Here is a 20,000-nt window from a genome sequence, read left to right on the forward strand (position 1 = left end):
AGAATGTCCGTGTACAGAATAACAAATTTTATCCCATAATAAATATCTTTGAAGATTAAGTTTTAAGTATTATTTAATAGATGTTGAGATCAATCTGTATTTTAGGGCTAAAAGAAAAACTGTAGCTTGACATGTTGAAGTCAAAATTGGTAATGTCTCGAGTTGTTTTATCTGTCATTCCCTGACAGACCCAGGTGGGCTCTCTCCCCAGTCCAGCTGTGGTGTTAATTCCTTGCTAGGTGCTCTGTAGAATCCGGAGACCACAAGTACTGTTACATTTGAAGTCTTCCTTTGGCCACAGTAAGTTTTTAAGCCTTTGGTATTGGAGAATTTTTAAATTATATCAATGGTTAAAAAAACCCAAACCTCTTTACTTTTGTTTTGCATGGACGATCATCTCTTTTTTTGAAAATTAACCTGCTTTGTTTAGAAGTAAAGCTTAAGAAGGGATAGTCCTGTGGGTTGGTTTTTTTCTTGCTGTTTTTAGGACATTTGGCATATATTTTTAATACAGACATGTAAGTGAAGCTCATGCCATGTAGTACTTCTGAAACAGGTACAGTCTTGTACCAAGATGGTTGTTTTAAGAAATCTACATAGGTAGCTCTTTATCAGAACATTTTCATACCCAGTTCAATTGTTTAACTGAAATTTTGCCCCATGTGTAAACTTTACATGAGAGGAAGGTGTTGGACGCTGCCTTGGGATGTTTGTTTGCGTCTATGCGTTGTAACACATCAGAATAGGTGGTGGTTATTCCACAGTGAAATGATTTATGTAGTGAACTAAAATATTTGCCATCAGTAATTGCTTACAACTGTGGGACAGGAGAGCACCATCGGGCTCCTGGAGCTGGTCCAGTTAGTTGGATTCTGCCTCTGACATGACTGGGTCTCGCTTTATCCTTGTGTGTCTTGCAGCAAAATTATGTTACAGCTGGAGCTTTTGGGGAAAAAAGATTCTTCCTGTAACTTGAGTGTTTTTTCTCGGTTATTGTAGGAGTCAGGGAAGAAGCGAGCAGTGGGATTTGCAGTTAGTAATGATGGAGTTTGACTTAATTTAGGAAACATTGCCTTAAATGTGACAGTTATGGTCTCCAACTGTAAAATTAGTGAATTTGAAACATTAAGTTTGATTTCATATGCTGCCTGTAGGACACTGAGGAGGAGGAAGCTGTGAAAGACTGGTAAATGGAAGTTTGTTAGGCACACGGTTAGGTTCGGTCAGAGTTGGACTGTACTTGGTTATTTCTGTTTGCTACATCAGCTAGCAAAATAATGGCTTTCAGGTGGAGAAGGCACGCCATTCAAAGAAGCGATATGAACTTAAGCTTCAAGCCTGACTTCTGAAATTCTCAGTGCAGTCAAAAATTAACTGGTTTTGGTTTCACTGACTATAAATCCTTCCTCTTTTTTATATAAATAAAACTTCTAAAATTAAGGACATGTTAAAGTTGTTACTTAAATGCTGAATGTATAAAAACTAATCCGTAGTGGAAGTATTTAGTAGTGGAAATATTTAGTAAAAGCAGCAAAACTCCTAATAGTTAAACCTAGGCACTGCAAGTAGAAAGCTGGCTCTGCTGTCAGGGTATCTCCTCCCCGCAGTGTGCCCAGCGCCGGGGGTGAGGCAGCTCAGGACTCGCTTGTTGCTGGCAGGGTCCGTGAGATGGAGACATGGCTCAGAGGAGAAGCCTTTCCTGCAAAGGGGTGCTGATAAATGGTTTAAAAGTAATGAGTGCTTTGGGGACTCTTCTCAATGGGCTCATTTACTCAAGTAACACTTCTGTAATTTTCTTGCCTTTTTTTTTTTTTTTTTTTTGTAGGCATGCCTCCCATTCGGGACTTGGTGAGCCACTCCCCTAATCAGTCAGGTTAGCTCTTTAAATCTCACCTTTTTTTTTGCACTACGCATGTTTGTAGTAGTTACATGTTTCACACAGTTTTGTCAGACTTTTTTTTTTAATTATTATTCTTTGGCTTATGTTTCTCAGTAGCGTGTGCTGTCTGAATGACTGAAGTATACTTTCTCTGTGCTGCTGCATACTGCATTTGGTTAAACATTTTTTTTTGTATTTTCTAAAATACATCAGACTTGTCACCAAAACAGATGTTTTGACTGTGTGTGTGGCACCTTAGCTTTAAAATACTAAGTGTCTTTTTTTTATTAACCTGTATTCTTACGTGTTGAATTGCCTCTTCATGCTGTTACTTGAGCGATCTGTGCGAGCCTGTGCTTTAGACCAGAGCCAGGTCACAGCCTGGGGAGGAAGCCGCGTCGGGGCCCTTTCTGGTTTGAATGCTGGGTTTACGCCGGGGTAGCGTGTACGTGGAGCCTACGGCTGTGTGTGCTGTTCGCTGGATCTGACTGTGGAGAACGCTTACTGTTTATTTTTAAGTGATGTTTTGGAGTGAAAGTGCTGCGCGAGGCTTGGGGGCGTGCTGTGGGAAGCCTGTGGACGGCACGGCCAGCGCTGCAGGCTGGTTCGGCTGTGCCGTGTACCCCTCGGGCTGCTCTGGGCACGGCCGTTCCGTGTGGCAGCTCTGCGCTTGCCTTGGAGACTTCTCCCAAAGGGGTATTGTTAATCCTGCTCTCTTCTTCCCTCCCCTCTCCTCCCTGGTGTTGACTGTGGCCACTTAGCAAGTCCGTGCAGCTTCTTGGGGCGATGGAAAACTAACCTGAGGATTGTTGTTCTTGCAGTGGCCCCGGGAGCAGCCCCGGCCCAGTGCAGTCTGCGGGGGGTTCGGACCAGCACAGCTCAGGGACAGAGAGGAGAGGCACGGTGTGCAGGCTGGTCCCTTTTAGGAGAGCCACCAGCGGAGCTGGGTTAGGCGCAGAGGGACGCTGTACCCTTGTCCCGGTAGCTCTGCTGTCCTGCATTAGGAGTTAGGAAACTGCGGCGGCAAACAGCTTCATCTGCTAGTCCTTGAGCTGGAGTACCTTAAGAAGACACAGACTTCAAGACCTTTTTCTCTACCATAGAGAAACAGATACGTGATGTTAACAAACAGCTTTTATTTTTTTGGTTTTGTCGTTTCATAATAAAGGTGCTTTTTAGCTTGTTTACTGCAATGCATTTTTTGTAAGGATCGAAGGTACGGTAATGGGCAAGGTGTAGTACTGAGAGTCCCTGGGTACCAGTATGTACTGGGACTGGAAAGGGAGACAAGAGGGAGCAAGACTCAGGTATTTCTTAGTTTATGCTTCTCAGTCCTACTGTTTATTTTAGACCATGTGGTGGTACTTTAAAACAAACAAACTACTTTAGAAAATACAAACAGTTTCCTACAAACATTTCCTGCAGGAGTAACTCATAGCTAGAAAGCATTAAATTACTGAATTACAGATTGTTGAAAACAATTTTAGCACATTACAGAATTTTAAGAAACTCAAGTTTGTGTAAGGTTGTTTTTTTTTAATCCAGGATTTAAGCAGCAAAAGTTCAGTTGCAACCTCTTAATAGTTTCGGGGAGGAAACCAAGAGTAGGCTGTTACTGGCTCATTTTGCTGTGCACCACATGTAGTATGTTGTCAGCTGGAACTTTACAATTTTGAGGATGTTTTTGTGGTATCTGCCAGACAGGAAAACTCAAAGACAATACCTTGCTTATTCAGTGTTTGTGTACTTAATCTTAGAAGTTATGGGCTGTGGAGATTCAGACAGGAATATTTCAGAACAGTGGCTTATACCAGAAATCACTCACACACATTTGTGTCCAGGAGAAAGACTGTTACTCAAGACAGCTTTGTATGTTGTAGGATAAAATTCGGGATGACTGGAAATTAATCATTAAATGCTCTTTGTGCATTGGCTCGTTACAAACTGTGCATCGCATCGAAATTAGTATAATAGGATCTTAGTAAACAGAAACTTTCTGTGTTCTGTTGTTGTGCAAATCGGTGTTCGTTTACCATTTCACGCTGGCCTGGAGTCATAGCCTGTATCTGTTTCTCCACGCTGAATTCAGGCTGTTTGCCCTCTGTATACTTTCATGTTGGTTTTTAAAATAGGTCATGTTATTGGGATGTTGTTTAGGTAACCAGGACTTTGTTTTGTTGGGGCAGCTTTTGATGCTGTTGATTCTCTCGTTCATGAGAGCACAGACAACTCTAACTTTGGTCTTTTAATACAGGTTAAGTGTCTTTTTTTTCAAGTATCAGTGTGAGATTTGAAGTCTTGGGTTTTCTTGGACACTTGCTCAGATCCTACAGTGTTTTCCAGTAACACATTAATAGGCAGGTTCTGGGTTGTGCTCAGCTGAACGAATGTCTTCCATTTCTCCCAAGGATGCTGCGTGGTTCTCCCAGACCCTGGAGCTGCCAGGCGCTTCTGACTATGGCAGTGCTATTTCTGCCCGCCACAGCCCTTTCTCCACGACTCCCTGTTCTCATCTGCCGTGCCAGCATCCCCGGCGCTCCTGTTGGAGTTACCGTGTGAAGCTGGGCTGATTGCTTGGACTCTCTCAAGCTTCCACCGGCCTGGTTGCTGGAGGAGCAGTGGCTGATGCTGGCTCTGGGCTGCTCTGAGGTCTCTCAGAAGCAGGGTCTTTAGCTCAATTCAGTGTCTAGCTCAATGGTTATTCTTTCAGTGCAGGCAAATAGTAAAAAAAACTTCACAGAGGTTTTGTACTTGTGTTCTGCTGCCAGCTTCATTACTGTTTGTCACATGCTTCACGCTTTCACAGTTTCATCTTCGGGTGCACCTGGGTGACTGTGTTTGGATTTAACAGTGGGGGGGCTCTGCAGTAAAGCTTCAGACATACGAGACTGAAATTGATAGCACTTATTGATGTGCATGTCTGTAACCTGAAAAGTTTGTAAGCAACTTGGGATGTTTGTCGTCTTGATTCCCAGGCATGATCAGCTTGTTTTTTTAAAAGGAAGCAATAGTTCTTATATAAATGAAAGTTAGAAGTATCAGTTCATCTACTGTGCTTAATCTGTACTCCCCCAGCAGGAGAGCTTTAGATGGGTCTTGTGGTTTATGTTTCAGATTGTATAAAAGAAAATATCTTAAATAACTTGTCCTTAAGAATTCTTATAGAATGTCTTTTAATGGGGGTGGGAAGGGAAGGTGTGTGTTTCTCTGGCTGTTGTCACATAGCAGTTGGTACTACGAGGTCAGTTTAATATCCTGTTTAGATTTCTGCTTTCCAGAATGATTTTATGTAGTACTACAGTTTTCAGTATGTATGTTTTTAAAAATACTTTGTATATGGTGATACAGAGTATTTTTTAAAAACCTGTTTCTCTGGAAAAGAAGAACTGTGCCCTTAGGAGTGCTGCTTTGTGCTTTTTGTGAGAGTGCAGCTCTGCATGCTGGGGAGAAGCGTTCTAGGTGATGTGTGTGGCAGTGTTCTGAGCAGCTGTGCTGGGAGGCTTTCTCTGTCATCTCCAGCGACTGTAGGGTTAAAGTAAGCAAAATAATTCTTGGCTTAGTATCTTTGTACTTTTTTTTCATCTTCTTAATGAAGTAATAGTACTAAATTTATAATAATGCTCTTGGACTTTCCTTCTTCCCTTTAGATCTGAATCACAGTGGTCTAGGATCCCATTATGAAAATTCTCACTGGGGACCAGTGTCTTCAAATAGTGACTCCAGCACAAACTGGGATAAAGTTATTGTAGACGGCTCTGACAAAGAAGCATGGCCATCAATCACTGGCAGTGACCCAGAGCTGACATCAGAATGTATGGACACTGACTCTGCCTCTAGCTCTGGGTCAGAGAGAAACCTCGTTATAATGGCTTCAGGGAGCACAGGTGGTGAAAACGATGGCATTCGAAATGGCATTGGACATGGTTCTCAAAATAAGTTTGTGGTTGGTAGCAACAGCAATAATGTGGGCAATGGAAGTATTAATGGGCCGTGGGGTTTATCCCATGGAACCATAATAAGCACATGTCAAGTTTCTGTGGATGCTCCTGACAGCAAATCTGAAAGTAGCAACAATAGAATGAATGCTTGGGGCACCATAAACTCTTCATCAAATGGAGGGTTAAATCCAAGCACTTTGAATTCAAATGGCAACCATGGTGCCTGGCCTGTATTGGAGAACAATGGACATGCCCTGAAAGGGTCTGTAGGGAGTGGTAATCCTGGCACAAATATCCCGTGCAGTACCATAGGTCAGATGTCCAACAGTCAGAGTATTAACTCTAAAGTGGGTGCTTCAGCCCATGGTTCCTGGGGAAGCCTTCAGGAAAACTGCGATTCTGAAGTCAATGGTACAAGGAAGGTTTCATTCAGTGGGCAACCTCAAAACCTTAACACTGAAATGAATGGACCAAATAACACTACTAACTTTATGACCTCTAGTTTACCAAACTCTGCTGGTTCAGTGCAGATTAACGAACTGCCTAATAATACAGGGCATGGGGCCTGGCGCGTGAGCACAATGAATCATTCTCAGATTCAGGCCTCTCCAGTTACAAACGGCACCTCCATTTCTCATCTTAGCAATGGTGAGGCGAAAAATGGTGGCTCTTACGGTACTACATGGGGTGCCTATGGTTCTAATTACTCTGGAGACAAATGTTCAGGCCCAAACAGCCAAGCTAATGGTGACACTGTGAATGCAACTCTAATGCAGCCAGGCATTAGCGGGCCTGGCAGCACTAACTTTCAAATCAACGGGAATAAAGGAGGAGGGGTGTGGGAGACAGGGACAGTCAGCTCCCAGAACATGCCGTGGGGAAGCGGAAGCGGTGCAAGTGCTGGCGGGAGTCGAAGAGGGTGGGGCAACCCTGCACAAAACACTGGCACTAACATTTCAAATGGAGAGTGGAGTAAACTGCCGAGTAATCAGCATTCCAATGAAAGCCTGAACGGAAGCAGCAGGAAGTTTACAAACGGATGGAAATCTACTGAGGAGGATGACCTTAACAGCCAGAGCTCTCCTGCTTCTCAGATAACTGAGCAGAACAGCGCATGGGCCAAAACAGGTACGGGCGACAGTGAAGGTAGTTTGGAGAGTACTGGATGCCACGAAGACAGAGTGACTACGGAAGGACAGAATCGCGAGAGAAGGAAGGTTGACCAGCATGCGTTACTCCAAAGTATAGTGAACAGAACTGACTTAGATCCGCGTGTCCTTTCCAACTCTGGTTGGGGACAGACTCCAATCAAACAGAACACTGCCTGGGATACCGAAACATCACCAAGGGGTGAAAGAAAAACTGACAATGGGACAGAGGCCTGGGGAGGCTCTGTGACACAGACTTCCAGCTCAGGGGGGTGTGTGGATAGACCTAGCCCTAGTAATAATGATACCTCATCTGTATCAGGGTGGGGAGATCCAAAGTCTGCTACAAGGTGGGGAGACTCCAAAGGGTCAAACAGCCAAGGGGGGTGGGAAGAAGATTCTGCTGCTACAGTAATGGTCAAGAGCAATCAATCATGGGGAAGTGGCAAAGAGGAAAAGTCATCTTGGAATGACGCACAGAAGATCAAACAGGGATGGGTAGATGGACAAAAGGCCAGCCAGGGTTGGGCGGTTTCTGCCGGTGATAGCTGGGGTGAAAATTCAAGAAGTAACCATTGGGGTGAGGCTAAGAAATCCAGTTCGGGAGGCAGCGACAGTGACAGATCGGTGTCTGGTTGGAATGAGCCAGGTAAATCAAATTCTGTCTCTTGGGGAGGTAGTAATACAAACCCAAATAACTCTTCGGGATGGGATGAGCCTGCAAAGTCTAATCAGAACCAGGGCTGGGGAGACCCTCCTAAACCCAATCAGCCTCAAGGTTGGGGGGATTCCTCAAAGCCAATCAACGCTCCAGAATGGAACAAACAAGACGTTGGCTCTTGGGGAGCACCATCTGCCGCAACCAAACCCCCAGGGTCAGGCTGGCTGGGTGGACCGATGCCAGCACCAGCAAAGGAGGAAGAACCCACTGGCTGGGAAGAGCCGTCCCCTGAATCTATACGCCGTAAAATGGAAATTGATGATGGAACTTCTGCTTGGGGTGATCCAAGCAAGTACAACTACAAAAATGTGAATATGTGGAATAAAAATGTCCCAAACAGTAGCAGCAGTTCAGACCAGCAAGCACAGGTACATCAGCAGCTACTGTCTTCAAGTGCCATGTCTAGCAAGGAGAGCAGTTCGGGTTCTGGTAAGACTTGGTTTTATGCAAATTTGTGTTTTCTGCTAATTGTAAAACAATTCTTTTGTTCTTGCTTCATATAACAATATTTTAGTTTCAAAGTGGAAAGGGGAAAGTGCCAGTGAAGTACCATTTTTATGTCTAAAAAAAAAAGTAACAGCAATGCTCATAGACATACGATATGATATTTTTATAGAGATTGTAAGATCTGTTCTAGTTTTAAATAGCTTGAGTAATAAATACTAGACAGCTCTACTTGAATTCTGAGGTGTGGGAACACAGAAAGTATTTAAAATAGTATCCAAGGAACAAAAGTATTTTTCTTAATTTGATTCTAAAACCAGTGTTGCCAAAGAACTCTCCCGAAAAAGTGTTGAGATGCTGCAAGACAGAATTAAGGGTGATGGTTTTATACAGACTCAAGATCAGACTTTCTGATCCTTGTAGTTTTGGGAGCAGTGGATAACGATACTAGCAGATGAGCTTGCCTGGTGCTTATGGAGCATTTTGTGCTCTGTCTCTTTTTCAAGTGCAAAGAGGAGTAGCTTAAATATAGTGAGCAGCTCTTAGGAACTGAATAACTTGGAAATTCCTGTTATCAAAATGTAATTCTTTACATAGGACACTTGTATTTTTGTGATTTTTTTTTTTTTCTTTATGGAACAGCTTACAGTTGTAATGATTATCTTCATACAAAATGTAAATGTGCTCTAATATGCTTTTTATTGTATGCTGTGGGTCTAGAAAGGCAAAAGACTTGAGTCTCTTTAGCTTTTAAGATCCTGTTTAAAAACATGCCAATAACTCATACTGCTTTAAAAAGGTTGGGGAGAGCCTTCTACTCCAGCCACTACTGTAGATAATGGAACTTCAGCGTGGGGTAAACCCATGGATACTGGTACTAGCTGGGGAGAACCCATCAGCGATGCAGCAGGCACCTCTGGCTGGGGAAACACTTCTCTTGGTCAACAGGCTTCAAATAAACCTGGTGAGTGCTTTCGGTGTCATCTTGGAATAAAGGGGTTTGAGGAAGGTGGAATACCTCTGTAGAAGCTTTACATTGGTGAAGGATTTTTAATCTTGAAGTAAACGTGAAGCTGACTTGTGTGTTAAGGGCAGTCTGTTCCTACTGCAGTGTTAACCTGCTGGATGTTTCTCCCAACCAGGGCCCAAATCTATGCAAGATAGTTGGTGTGGAGATGATATGCCCTTGACAGGCAGTCGTCAGACCAGCTGGGAGGAAGAGGAGGATGTAGAGATTGGAATGTGGAACAGCACTTCTTCACAAGAAGCTAACCCATCTTTGAATTGGCCACCATATATGAAAAAAATGCCCACAAAGGTAATTCTGGCTTATGTTGGGGCGCACACGTAAGAGTGCAAGCTGGCTGTGGAAAAAAGTGGTGAGGTTCCAAGCGCTGCTGCTTTCCCGTTGTGTAAAATAATTCCCAGAGGCGGCTGAGTCAAGGTTTTTGCACTGTTGTAATTTCTAAAAGCTAAGTCAGAACAGATTGCTGCTCGCAGTGGAGTACTGTTAAGCTTTAATCTTCATTCATAACATCTTATGATGTAATTTAAGCAGTAGGTGGTAAACATCTTCTGAGTGTCACAGGGATTCCTTTCTATTTTTAAGGGAATAATGAAAGGTGGAAATAAGCAAGATGAAGCATGGATCAATCCATTCATTAAGCAATTCACAAATCTCAGTTTTTCAGTAAGTATTTACCTTCACCCCGCTTTACTGCCGTCTCAGAGTGCTATTACAACGCACAAAGGTTCAAATACCTAAATTACCCTGGGTTCATTCTCATGGTATTTTTCTTTTTATTTCTGCTGGTCTGCCCTCTATCACCCATCCCTCTTGTTTGTATCCTCATTACAAAAAGACCTATTTATTGATGGAAGGTGGTTGTGTGAACACTACCCAGGCACTCAGTAGCCTGCTGTTGTACTTACTAGTGCTTGTGTGTTCTGGTGAAGACACCTGTTGTCAACTGGGTAACAACTACAGGGAGAAAATGCTTTAAAATAGCATCTCGTTTGTCTTGATCTTTTTTTTTTTTCTTGTAGGTTTGAATTGAAATAGTATGTATGAATCTTTTTGGTTTAGCTTTTGAAAATATTGTTTAATAATTATGATTCATTTTATTACTTCAGAGAGAATCACCAGAAGAAACCATACAGAGCAATAAGATGGACATGTCTGGAGGTACGAGTAGGGAAACCCATCTGGGATTTACTACTTTCCTTTCTAGTCTCAGTTTACATTCCTTCTGTAAATTACTTTTTTAAAACTTAATATATATAGTTATAGTTATATACATATATATATATAGTTAAATATCTGTTTTCCTAAAGAAAAGGAATGCTCTTGTAGAGGAAAAAAAAATTGTACATGTGAGTAACACTACATATGTTACATCACCTGGCTGCTGTAGTGATGTGATCCAGAAATCAAGCTAAGCTTGCATTAAGCTGATATGAAAGATGTTCTCAGGGTGTGATGGGTTTGTTTCTTGTCGTGTAAGTATCTAGGTTGCTTTCTGGATACCTTCACTAAATATAAACAGGAATGTTCTGAATACCACACTTGCTCGTTGTGGTTCATTCTTGGAAACACATCTGCAGTTATAAGAACTAAATTAATACTGAACAAATACTTTAGAAATGTTTAAACCTGAGCGTAAAATGACTTGTGAGCAGTTTTATTTTTATTTGAATCCATTGACTGTTATGATAGTATGTTGATGTATTAAGAATTAATGTATTATTTTGATAGAATGTTTAATTAAAAGTAACTGTAGCATTGTAGTTTTTTATTGCAGTTGCATTCTTTCTGTTCTAGTTTAAAGTTGGATATTTTCACTTTTGGGTTCATAGTCTATTGTGTAAAGAAGTTCTTTGAATTTTAGGTTTTAATATCAATGGCAAGCCTCATACTTAAATTATTTCCATTTTTTAAATTTGATTTTAAAACATCCACTTGGAAAGGAATTCTCTTGCACTGCATGCAGTGGAGTATTAAATGGACTCCTTTACTACTGGTTATATCTTGATCTTCTGGTTTGCCCAGTGGAATTAATGATAAAAGAAAACTTAAAATTTGCTTTTAATAAACACAAATACCTTAAATTTGTGGGGGTTTTCTTAAAGCTAAATAGGTTTTTTTCTTAACTGAATCCTATTAAATGGCCTCTGAAATATTCACAAATTTAGGGAATTATTAAAGATACTACTTCAGAGCCAAGAAAATGGTTCTTGCTGCTAAGAATAGAAAGTGGCATTCACAATTGGAAACTAAAGTTTAAACAGTTATACTTTCTTGTTTGTAAGAGAAAACTGAGAAGATTATTTTTGTGAAGCCTAGAAGGATCTGTTGACACTTTGCTGATTCCAAGTTTTAAGTTGTCTGTAGCCATCGATTCACAGTGTTTCCCTTCCCTTTGCAGAGAGCTGAAAGCTAAACCGATGTTTTCTTTTGTATGCGAAAGTGTGAGTGCAGCCCTTCATAAGCATGAACTGGTTTGTAGTGTATCTGGAAAACTGAACAGTCTTTGATGTTGTAGTCACATCTCTCCCCTTTCCGTAGGCTTACTGCAAGATAAGCGGATGGAGATGGATAAGCATGGCCTCGGCGTTGGAGATTACAATCGTGTGGTTGGAAAAGGCCCTGGTTCTCGTCCTCAAATTTCCAAAGAGTCTTCCATGGATCGCGGTCCTTACTTTGATAAGGTTAGCAGGTGTCTTGCTGGTGGACACCTCTAAACTTCTTTGACTCTGCGTTCTAAGTAGTTATCTGTGTGCTCCTTAGCTTTCTGCACTTAGTGGAGAGGAAGAGTAGAGCTTTCTTGTTAATCCATAAGATATGTTTTGTTCTTTTTAACTTATATATAGTACTAAGCACTTTCTGCAGCCCGTTTGCAGTGCGAATAACTAACCTGATCTCTTTTGTTTTCTGCCTGTTTCCTGCTGGTGCTGGACTGTCGTGTGACTCCTCCCTTCTGTTCCTGCCAATGGTTTCTCCCTCTGCTTGCTTGCTGGCTGGGTGTTGCGCATCGGTTTGTCTGTCCCATCAGGATGGCATTGTAGCAGACGAGTCCCAAAACATGCAGTTTATGTCCAATCAAAACATGAAGCTTCCCCCTTCAAATAATGCACTACCTAACCAAGCCCTTGGCTCCCTAGCAGGGCTGGGTATGCAAAACTTGAATTCTGTTAGACAGGTAAGGCTGTGTGCATATCCTTGGCATGTTACTTGACAGCATTTGATACCTTGTGATGTAACATCTTAGCTACCTATGTCATTGATGTGTGTTTAACTTCTAATTCACATGTATAGGGGTGGGAGAAGCAGCGGAAGAGGTTCACTGTCACTAACTGTCCCTCCTTTCCCCAGAATGGCAATCCCAGTATGTTTGGTGTTGGTAATATAGCAGCACAGCCCAGGAGCATGCAGCAGCCTCCAGCACAACCTCTTAATTCATCTCAGCCTAATCCACGTGCTCAAGTGCCTCCTCCATTACTATCCCCTCAGGTAACTGTCTACACAGAACATTCTGTGCGTAAATTGACAAAATGCTGCTTCAGAAAATTGTTCTTTGTTTATTGGTGTTGCTGATACTTATTCTATAAATATTTGAAAACATATTTGGCTTGATCAATGTTTCAGAAACTTGGAAGCTGTTAACCAGAGTTCATAATATTCTACATCTGGTGTAAGTAACTGTGCATTACTGTCAGTCACTCTTCATCCTGGTCCCTTTTGCAGGTTCCAGTATCATTACTGAAGTATGCACCAAACAACGGTGGCCTGAGCCCACTTTTTGGCCCACAACAGGTAGCCATGTTGAATCAACTGTCCCAGTTAAACCAGCTTTCTCAGATCTCCCAGTTACAGGTAAGCTAACAAAGCTAGTTGCTCTCTGTTGTGTTTGAAAGTCTAAGTAGAGACTTAGTCAGCTATAAACTGTTCTTAATAAAAAAAAAAAAAAAAAACCAAAAAACAACACAAAACACTGTCTCCTAGCGGTTGTTGGCTCAGCAGCAAAAAGCGCAGAATCAAAGAAGCATGCCTTCTGGTGGTCGTCAACAGCAGGAGCAGCAGGTAAATAAATACGTTTATTATTAACTTTTCAAACTATCTTTAAAGACTCTCTTTTTGTCCTGAGCTGCATTTCTTGTTATAAGCTGTATTAAAGTGTGCAAGAGTGAATGGGATCGTGACAAGCGTTAAAGGAGTGACTTGGCTTAATGCTGGGGTTTTGCTGTGCTGAGATGCACAGAACCCAAAGATGCGTTTCATTGTCTTTCTTTAAAGGTGGAGAAACTTTTGCCTATTTATATATTAACTGCTCTGTTTTTTTAAGGGTCGATCTCTTAGTATGCAGCAACAGATGATGCAACAGTCCCGTCAGCTTGATCCAAACCTGTTAATGAAGCAGCAAACTCCACCCTCTCAACAGCAGTCACTCCATCAACCCACCATGAAATCCTTCCTTGAGAATGTCATACCCCACGCTACTCCTGAGCTGCAGAAGGGGCCCTCGCCAATCAATGCATTCAGCAGCTTCCCTCTAGGTGGGTTTAACCGTGCTCATTTCATACAGTCAGTTAGTGCTTGTGTGACCCGCGGCCTTCCTTCCCACCTTGCCTGCCTCCTGGGAAAACAATAGTGGTGGTAATCCTGTTAGCACTTGGGATTTCAATGGAAGTAGCTGTTCTTTGTGGGTCCTGCCCAGTTATCTTTGTTCACCAGAGAACTTTATTCTCTGGTACACTCGTTCCCAGAAGGGACTGGCTGTATTTCAGTGCAAAATGCTTTGCATTCTTAAAGAATGTCTGTCTCCTTTTATTTCTTTTTTTATCCTCTGGGTCCCAAGGGTGACACAAAGTCCTTTTCTAGTTATGATCCCTGGAGCTAAAGGACTTTTAGAAGCAGAATCCATACGAAGAATCCATTGATGCAGTGTCATTTCTTTGGATTGAAAAAACATTTTCAGTGAATCTGGAATTGCATTGGTAGAACAAAATGTTGATTTCCCTTTTAATGGTTTTGCGCAGAAAAAAAACTTTTAGCTCTGCATTTTTAAAGAACGGTTGTCTTATTTCAGGCAAAATGTCCGAACATTTATAAATACAAACATCTCCTGTTTCTTTCTCCCTACGTTTCCAGGCTTCTGTCCAATTTCTGCTTCAGAAATTCCAGGCTTGTATATTTTCTCCTTACTTTAGGTCCCTTTTTAATGCTATCTTGCACTTACTACAACTGTATACCATTTACCTCTTGTTCCTTATTCCTGACTTTTCCTCCTCTTCAGTTTTCTTTTCTTCTACATTATTCTAATGCGGTGATTTCTGTTGGGCTGATTTCCTTTGCATTCTCATTGCCCTTTCTAGAACAGTTTGTTTGATGAAGACTGCTGCTGCAATCCTCTGCTTCTAGGTGGAGTGTCATGGAGCCAGCGGGGCGGTGCAGGCCACGCTGTTGCACTGCATGTGGCACACTGCACTTTCGCTTCTGGCCAGTCTTAAGTCCAGGCTGCTGCTTAATAGTTGCTGCTTACGATTGGCATCAAGATCTAACTACTGCTTCCATTCAAAGGGCAAGGCATAAAAGCTGTTAGAGACACTAAGTTAGGTCTAATGGCAGGAATATTTAAAATTCTTGCCAAACTTTGTGCTGAGCAGTTCCATCCTGCCTACGTTAGGTTCCTTCCTCTTTCATTTCTTGAGTTGAGTTGTTGTATACTGTTGCTAAGTAGCTGTTTTCTCACCTTAATCGTTGCCACGTTTCAGGAACCTGCAGTGTATGTAAGATTGCTTTGGGATCCCTCGGGACTCTGCTGCAGTATACGTAAGAATTCTTTGGGATCCCTTGGAGTGGTGCTGTATAGTGATATAAACACGTGGAGCCACACTCCGTCTGCAAATAAAAGCTTAAGGGTGGAAATAGTAGGTTCTGTAATTTCTTCACCGTTTAGTGAAAAATCGAGTCAAGAGGAGTATTGGTAGCATCTTCCAAGTGTTGAAAGTATAGTAGCGTAGTCATGTGAGAAGGAGCTGAACTTGCCAAGTTATCTTCTGGACAATCCTGCAGGTATGTTCTTTTCTCTGTGTTCTAATATTAGTGTCAGGAGACCCAGCAGCGAAAACAGGGAGGTCCTGTTTACCTTCCGTGGAAGTGAATTTGTCGAGATTCACTAGATATTTGTTCCTTAAAAGCAGAGATTGAGGGTGAGTGAGGGGTGTCCTTTCTAGTTGACCAGTGCTGCAGTCATGTCCTGGTTCATTTATAGAATTAAGCCTTTCTAATATTAAAAATACCTTTTTCTGCCGAAGAGTGAGTATAGCTGAACAATATAAAATCTTCCGCAACTGGATGTGAAAAATTACTTTTGGGCAGCCTGTTTGAATTACAGATTATGTCCAGGGACCGGTGTTCATCCCTCAGTCCACAGGTTTCAAACACAGAGCTATGGACGTGGATCTGTGCCTGCCAAGGGGCTGGCAGTGACCTCAGCAGCCCGGTGTGCCTGTTCGCCAGCTCGTCATCTTTCTAACCCTCCTTTTAGAGGTCTGTCTTCTACAGGCTTCTTCAGAGTTAGAAGAAAGGTTACGGTTGTGCAGAGGTTGTTGCTCTAACAACAGCAAAACGCTGGAGGGAGGGATGTCAGAAACTGGACTGGTGGGACTGTCCTGTCCCTTTTTTCTCTTTCAGCTGTTGGTAGTTGTTCTGTTTCTTAAAACTTGGCTGTCCTGTTACAAGGCGCTTTCTCTGGAGGCTTTTCAAAGGGCTGCTTTTCTGGCATCAACATCTGCTCATGCCTTTAAGGAAAACAAATGAAAAAAAACAACCAACCAACCAGAAAAACCCAAACCAGCTTTTGTATGCCAGTGAATATCGACTTAGGAACAAAATGCAGCACTAGTTTCCAGTGCTGAATGAAGGTGCTTCCAGTAAAGATTTGAGAAGTTCCCTGTGTGTCCCTGGCCCTCAGATAAAATGGTGCAGTGGTTTATTTTCAGATATCAAGTGAATAGGTCTGAAGGGCTGGAAATGTAATGCAGGTATGGCTGTGAATGAAGGATTCTCGTAGTCCCGGAGAGAGCAGGTATGCCAAGGTCAGAGTTGTGGGCACATTGTCCAAGCCCAGAGCAGCTGGTTCTTGCAGGAATTTGGACCCATGTGGGTTGGTGTTGTGTCGATTCTCTGGCAGATAAATGCTTTGAAATACAGACAACAGCTTAGAACAGGCAAAGGCAAGTTTTGTTTTTCTCTTGCTGCGGTTTTAATATTCAGTGTGAACAGGAGAAGGGGATGGTATACTGGTGCAGGTCGGTGCAAAGGGCTTGTGTCTGGGGCGGTGGGGTTCAGGCGCTGGTGAGGGGTCCTGTCAACAGCCCAGAAAAGAACAGGAATGAGGTTGTAGCTGCAGGTACCAGTACCTAACTTTGGCTGAATAGGAAGAGTTTTCTCCTGCTGAGAAAAGTGTCTTTTATACCTTGGCGTAGGTGTTCAAACTCCAGTGCCTGTGCGTTGTACAGGTGAGATCCGTCATGTGCTGGCGCTAGGCTGGTGTCAGAAATGCCACGGGTTTTAGATGTTTACATTTTGGTTTCTCTAACTTCGTGATGGCTTTTTCCACTGACATTTTTGCATGAAGACATCAGCTGAGAAGTTCAGAGTGCTTTGCATCGCTTAGCTTCTGTCTGTAGTAAGTTCACTGTATCGAACGCTAGAAGGCTTCTCAAAAACGGAGACTTGGAAGCATGAAATACCCACAGTAATATGCTCTTAAATGTTTATTAGGGCAGTAGGGGTAATTAGCAGAAGAAAAACATTTAATCTGTATTTCATAAGCTCTGTATGTTTTTAGGAATGAACTCAAACTTGAATGTAAACATGGATATGAGCAGTATTAAAGAGCCACAATCCCGACTGAGGAAATGGACTACAGTAGACAGCATTTCTGTGAACACATCGTTGGATCAAAACTCCAGCAAACATGGTATGTTCACCGTGTCGTTGAGCAGTGTTTGACATTACACATCAGGTTTTCGTGTTCTGGGTGTAAAATGCAGGTTTGCTGTGTGTAGGCCTGTGGTTGTAACTGCCGTGTTGCTTGTAGCTGTCAGAATTGGTGTTGCATTGTCTGTGCCTAACTTGCTGCTTGGCTTCTGCAGCAGCTGATACCTTTCTGGGTGTTTTTACTTTGCGCAAGTGATCTTGATATGGTATTTAGTAGAAACGTTGTACGGAATTCCTTTTTTAACCAGACTTTTCTCTAAGAATGACTATTGCTACCTTTACCTGAATCTGGATTGGAATGTTTCATACATGTTTAAACCAAAAGCTTTAGATTTTCTAGGTTTCTTTCCCCTGCCCTGCTGGCCTTAAGGTGGTTGATGGGGATTTAACTCTGTGTGCACATCCTGGTCATGTCTGACATTTTTAGTTCCAGGTTTTGATTATCATTGTGTATGTTTGCATTCTAAAAATGGGGAGAGCATAGAAGGGATAGCCTATTAGCATTGCTGTACCTAGTTTAAGAGGAGATGGACTTGGTTGCTTTGTATTTCATTCCAATAATCAGGATTCATGACATTTCTGTTGCTTCACATCTCATCCAGTTAAAATTTAGTCTATAGCACAAAGGTTCTGTGTCTAAAGATAGTTACAGCGTGTCTCCAGTCTCCTGTTACTGTTCAGTCTTCAGATTGTTTGGATATTTTTGGATTTGCCAGCTGTTTCACTCCTATGAAATAGATGTCTTGCTGCCTTAAGCATCTAGTGGAGGTGCGCTGCTACTGCACCTTGGGCGTCCTCGGCTCTCAGCGCCGAGCAGAAGTGTCGGTGTTGCTGTGGCAGTAGGAGTTTGGTTATTTGAGCTCCATATTGCACTGGATCACTACTAAAAGTCATTTATTCCTTTAGAACTGTGCAGTATCTTTGGCTTTGCTGTGTGATGACTGTTAAATGTGATGACTGTTAAACTTCTTCTTACAGGGCTAGCACAGAAGCCAATAGATCCTGTACAATGCTTTCGTTCCTTGCTCTGCCTCCAGTGATTTTTATTTTTTACATTTTTTTTTCCCTCTCCCAGGAATATGAGTAGAATTTGCAGAGCTTTGCAATAGCTAAAGATCCTTCAGATTTTGTAGATGTTTCTTCCAAGAGCCCTCCCATCACAGAGTACATTCACTGCCCCTGTTATCCAGCTGGGGTCTCACAGAATGCTCTTACCCTCTTAAATTAATATTTTACTTAAATTTAATAAGTGTACTATTTTAATTAAGTTATTTCATGGGAGATTATTCTTACGGTTTTCTCCTGAATTATTCAGAGACATTTAATTTTAGAGTATATAATGCTGTGTGACTTGACATCATAAGAGGACAGTATTCTGCCCTGTATTTCATGAACACTTTATGTGGGCATGTTTATATATATACAGGTATATAAAAAAATAAACATTTGCTATGAAAAATATTTGATGACTTTTTTCTTTTTTCTAATTAGGTGCTATTTCAAGTGGTTTTAGGCTGGAAGAGTCTCCGTTTGTTCCATATGACTTTATGAACAGCAGTAATTCACCAGCCAGTCCTCCTGGATCCATTGGGGACGGCTGGCCCCGTGCCAAATCGCCTAACGGCTCTAGCAGTGTTAACTGGCCTCCAGGTACGCAGCCCCAGCAGCCTCTGGGCTCGGTTCTTACTGCTCAGCTCTTTCTTCTGTGGTCCTCGGTCCTTACGCGTGGAGGGTCAGGGACGCAGCCTGCAGGAAGGCCATCCAGGTGTGTGTTTAGCAGACTGAAATGGAGAGCAGCAGCTTTACTGTACAAAGAGAAGCCTGTCTCCCTGCTTTGAGATTTCACCCTGGTGAGACAGGGCTAGAAAATCTGGAAATGAAGTGAATAAAGTCAAAAGAAGACTAAATTAAGTAAATTGAATGTTTAAAAGGTTTTGGATTTTCAGTCACTAAGAGATGTATGTTAAGAGATGTACAGCTATTTCCTGATAAAAAAAAAAAATCAAAATAAGCTTTTTTCTGAATCTCTGTTCCTAGAGTTTCGTCCTGGTGAGCCATGGAAAGGTTATCCAAACATCGACCCTGAAACTGACCCTTACGTCACTCCTGGCAGTGTCATAAACAATCTTTCAATTAATACTGTGCGGGAAGTTGACCACCTCAGGGACAGGAACAGTGGTATGTTCAGATGCTCCGGTTTCTGACTGTGTACTGATCTTCCTTCAGGCACACAGAGAGACTGTTTACTTGGAGATGTGTTTTGCTACTTGCTCATCTCCGTGTTTGTGTTTTGTACTGTGGGTTTCGCAGCCAAAAAGCTCATCTTTGGCTCCAGCACTGCTACTTGATGCAATGCAACACGCATTCCAAGAATGTGGGTAGAGCGAGCGAATGCTGCTGGTCTGCGTTCCGCTGGAACTCTGCGGAGAGGCAGAGTGTTTGAAAGTAGGCAAGCAGAACGCGGCCACCCGGCCGTGGCAGTAAGGTGACCAGCTTTGCTTGCGGAGCGTGCCGGGTGCCTCCCACTGCTGAGCGTGCTGGGCACCACGTGCCTTTGGATGAAGGATGAGGACTGAGCAGAGCGGAGGAGGTCCCTCGGCTGACGGTGCAGATGTGCTCAGTCTGGACTACAAGCCGTGCCTTTTAATGTTACTGCATTTGTGATGCACTGTGCTGTGACCGACTTCTGCCTTCATTACAGGGTCATCCTCATCTCTGAACACCACGCTGCCTTCAACTAGTGCCTGGTCATCCATTCGTGCCTCCAACTACAATGTTTCCCTCAGCAGTACAGCACAAAGCACTTCAGGTGATGTCTGCTTCTACTGCTCTGCGCTGGTGTTTCTTCCCTGTCACATGCTTCAGG

The 20,000-nt window shown here is 42.5% G+C and overlaps 1 protein-coding gene across 1 annotated transcript in view; it reads left to right on the forward strand.

Annotated features, from left to right (window-relative positions):
* The first annotated feature begins 1,827 nt into the window (after window positions 1–1,827).
* The window catches only part of TNRC6A (trinucleotide repeat containing 6A), a 22,562-nt gene continuing 4,389 nt past the window's right edge, over window positions 1,828–20,000 (forward strand). The window contains exons 1-15 of the mRNA XM_010076054.1: window positions 1,828–1,873; window positions 5,527–8,115; window positions 8,930–9,094; window positions 9,273–9,448; window positions 9,740–9,820; window positions 10,264–10,315; window positions 11,696–11,838; window positions 12,503–12,640; window positions 12,875–13,003; window positions 13,133–13,210; window positions 13,473–13,683; window positions 16,983–17,114; window positions 18,626–18,784; window positions 19,172–19,312; window positions 19,836–19,943. Coding sequence (XP_010074356.1) covers window positions 1,828–1,873; window positions 5,527–8,115; window positions 8,930–9,094; window positions 9,273–9,448; window positions 9,740–9,820; window positions 10,264–10,315; window positions 11,696–11,838; window positions 12,503–12,640; window positions 12,875–13,003; window positions 13,133–13,210; window positions 13,473–13,683; window positions 16,983–17,114; window positions 18,626–18,784; window positions 19,172–19,312; window positions 19,836–19,943 — 4,348 coding nt within the window. The remainder of the gene's footprint in view (window positions 1,874–5,526; window positions 8,116–8,929; window positions 9,095–9,272; window positions 9,449–9,739; window positions 9,821–10,263; window positions 10,316–11,695; window positions 11,839–12,502; window positions 12,641–12,874; window positions 13,004–13,132; window positions 13,211–13,472; window positions 13,684–16,982; window positions 17,115–18,625; window positions 18,785–19,171; window positions 19,313–19,835; window positions 19,944–20,000) is intronic.

Source organism: Pterocles gutturalis, unplaced genomic scaffold (genome assembly GCF_000699245.1).
Source record: "Pterocles gutturalis isolate BGI_N339 unplaced genomic scaffold, ASM69924v1 scaffold10213, whole genome shotgun sequence".
NCBI classification, from domain to species: Eukaryota; Metazoa; Chordata; class Aves; order Pterocliformes; family Pteroclidae; genus Pterocles; species Pterocles gutturalis.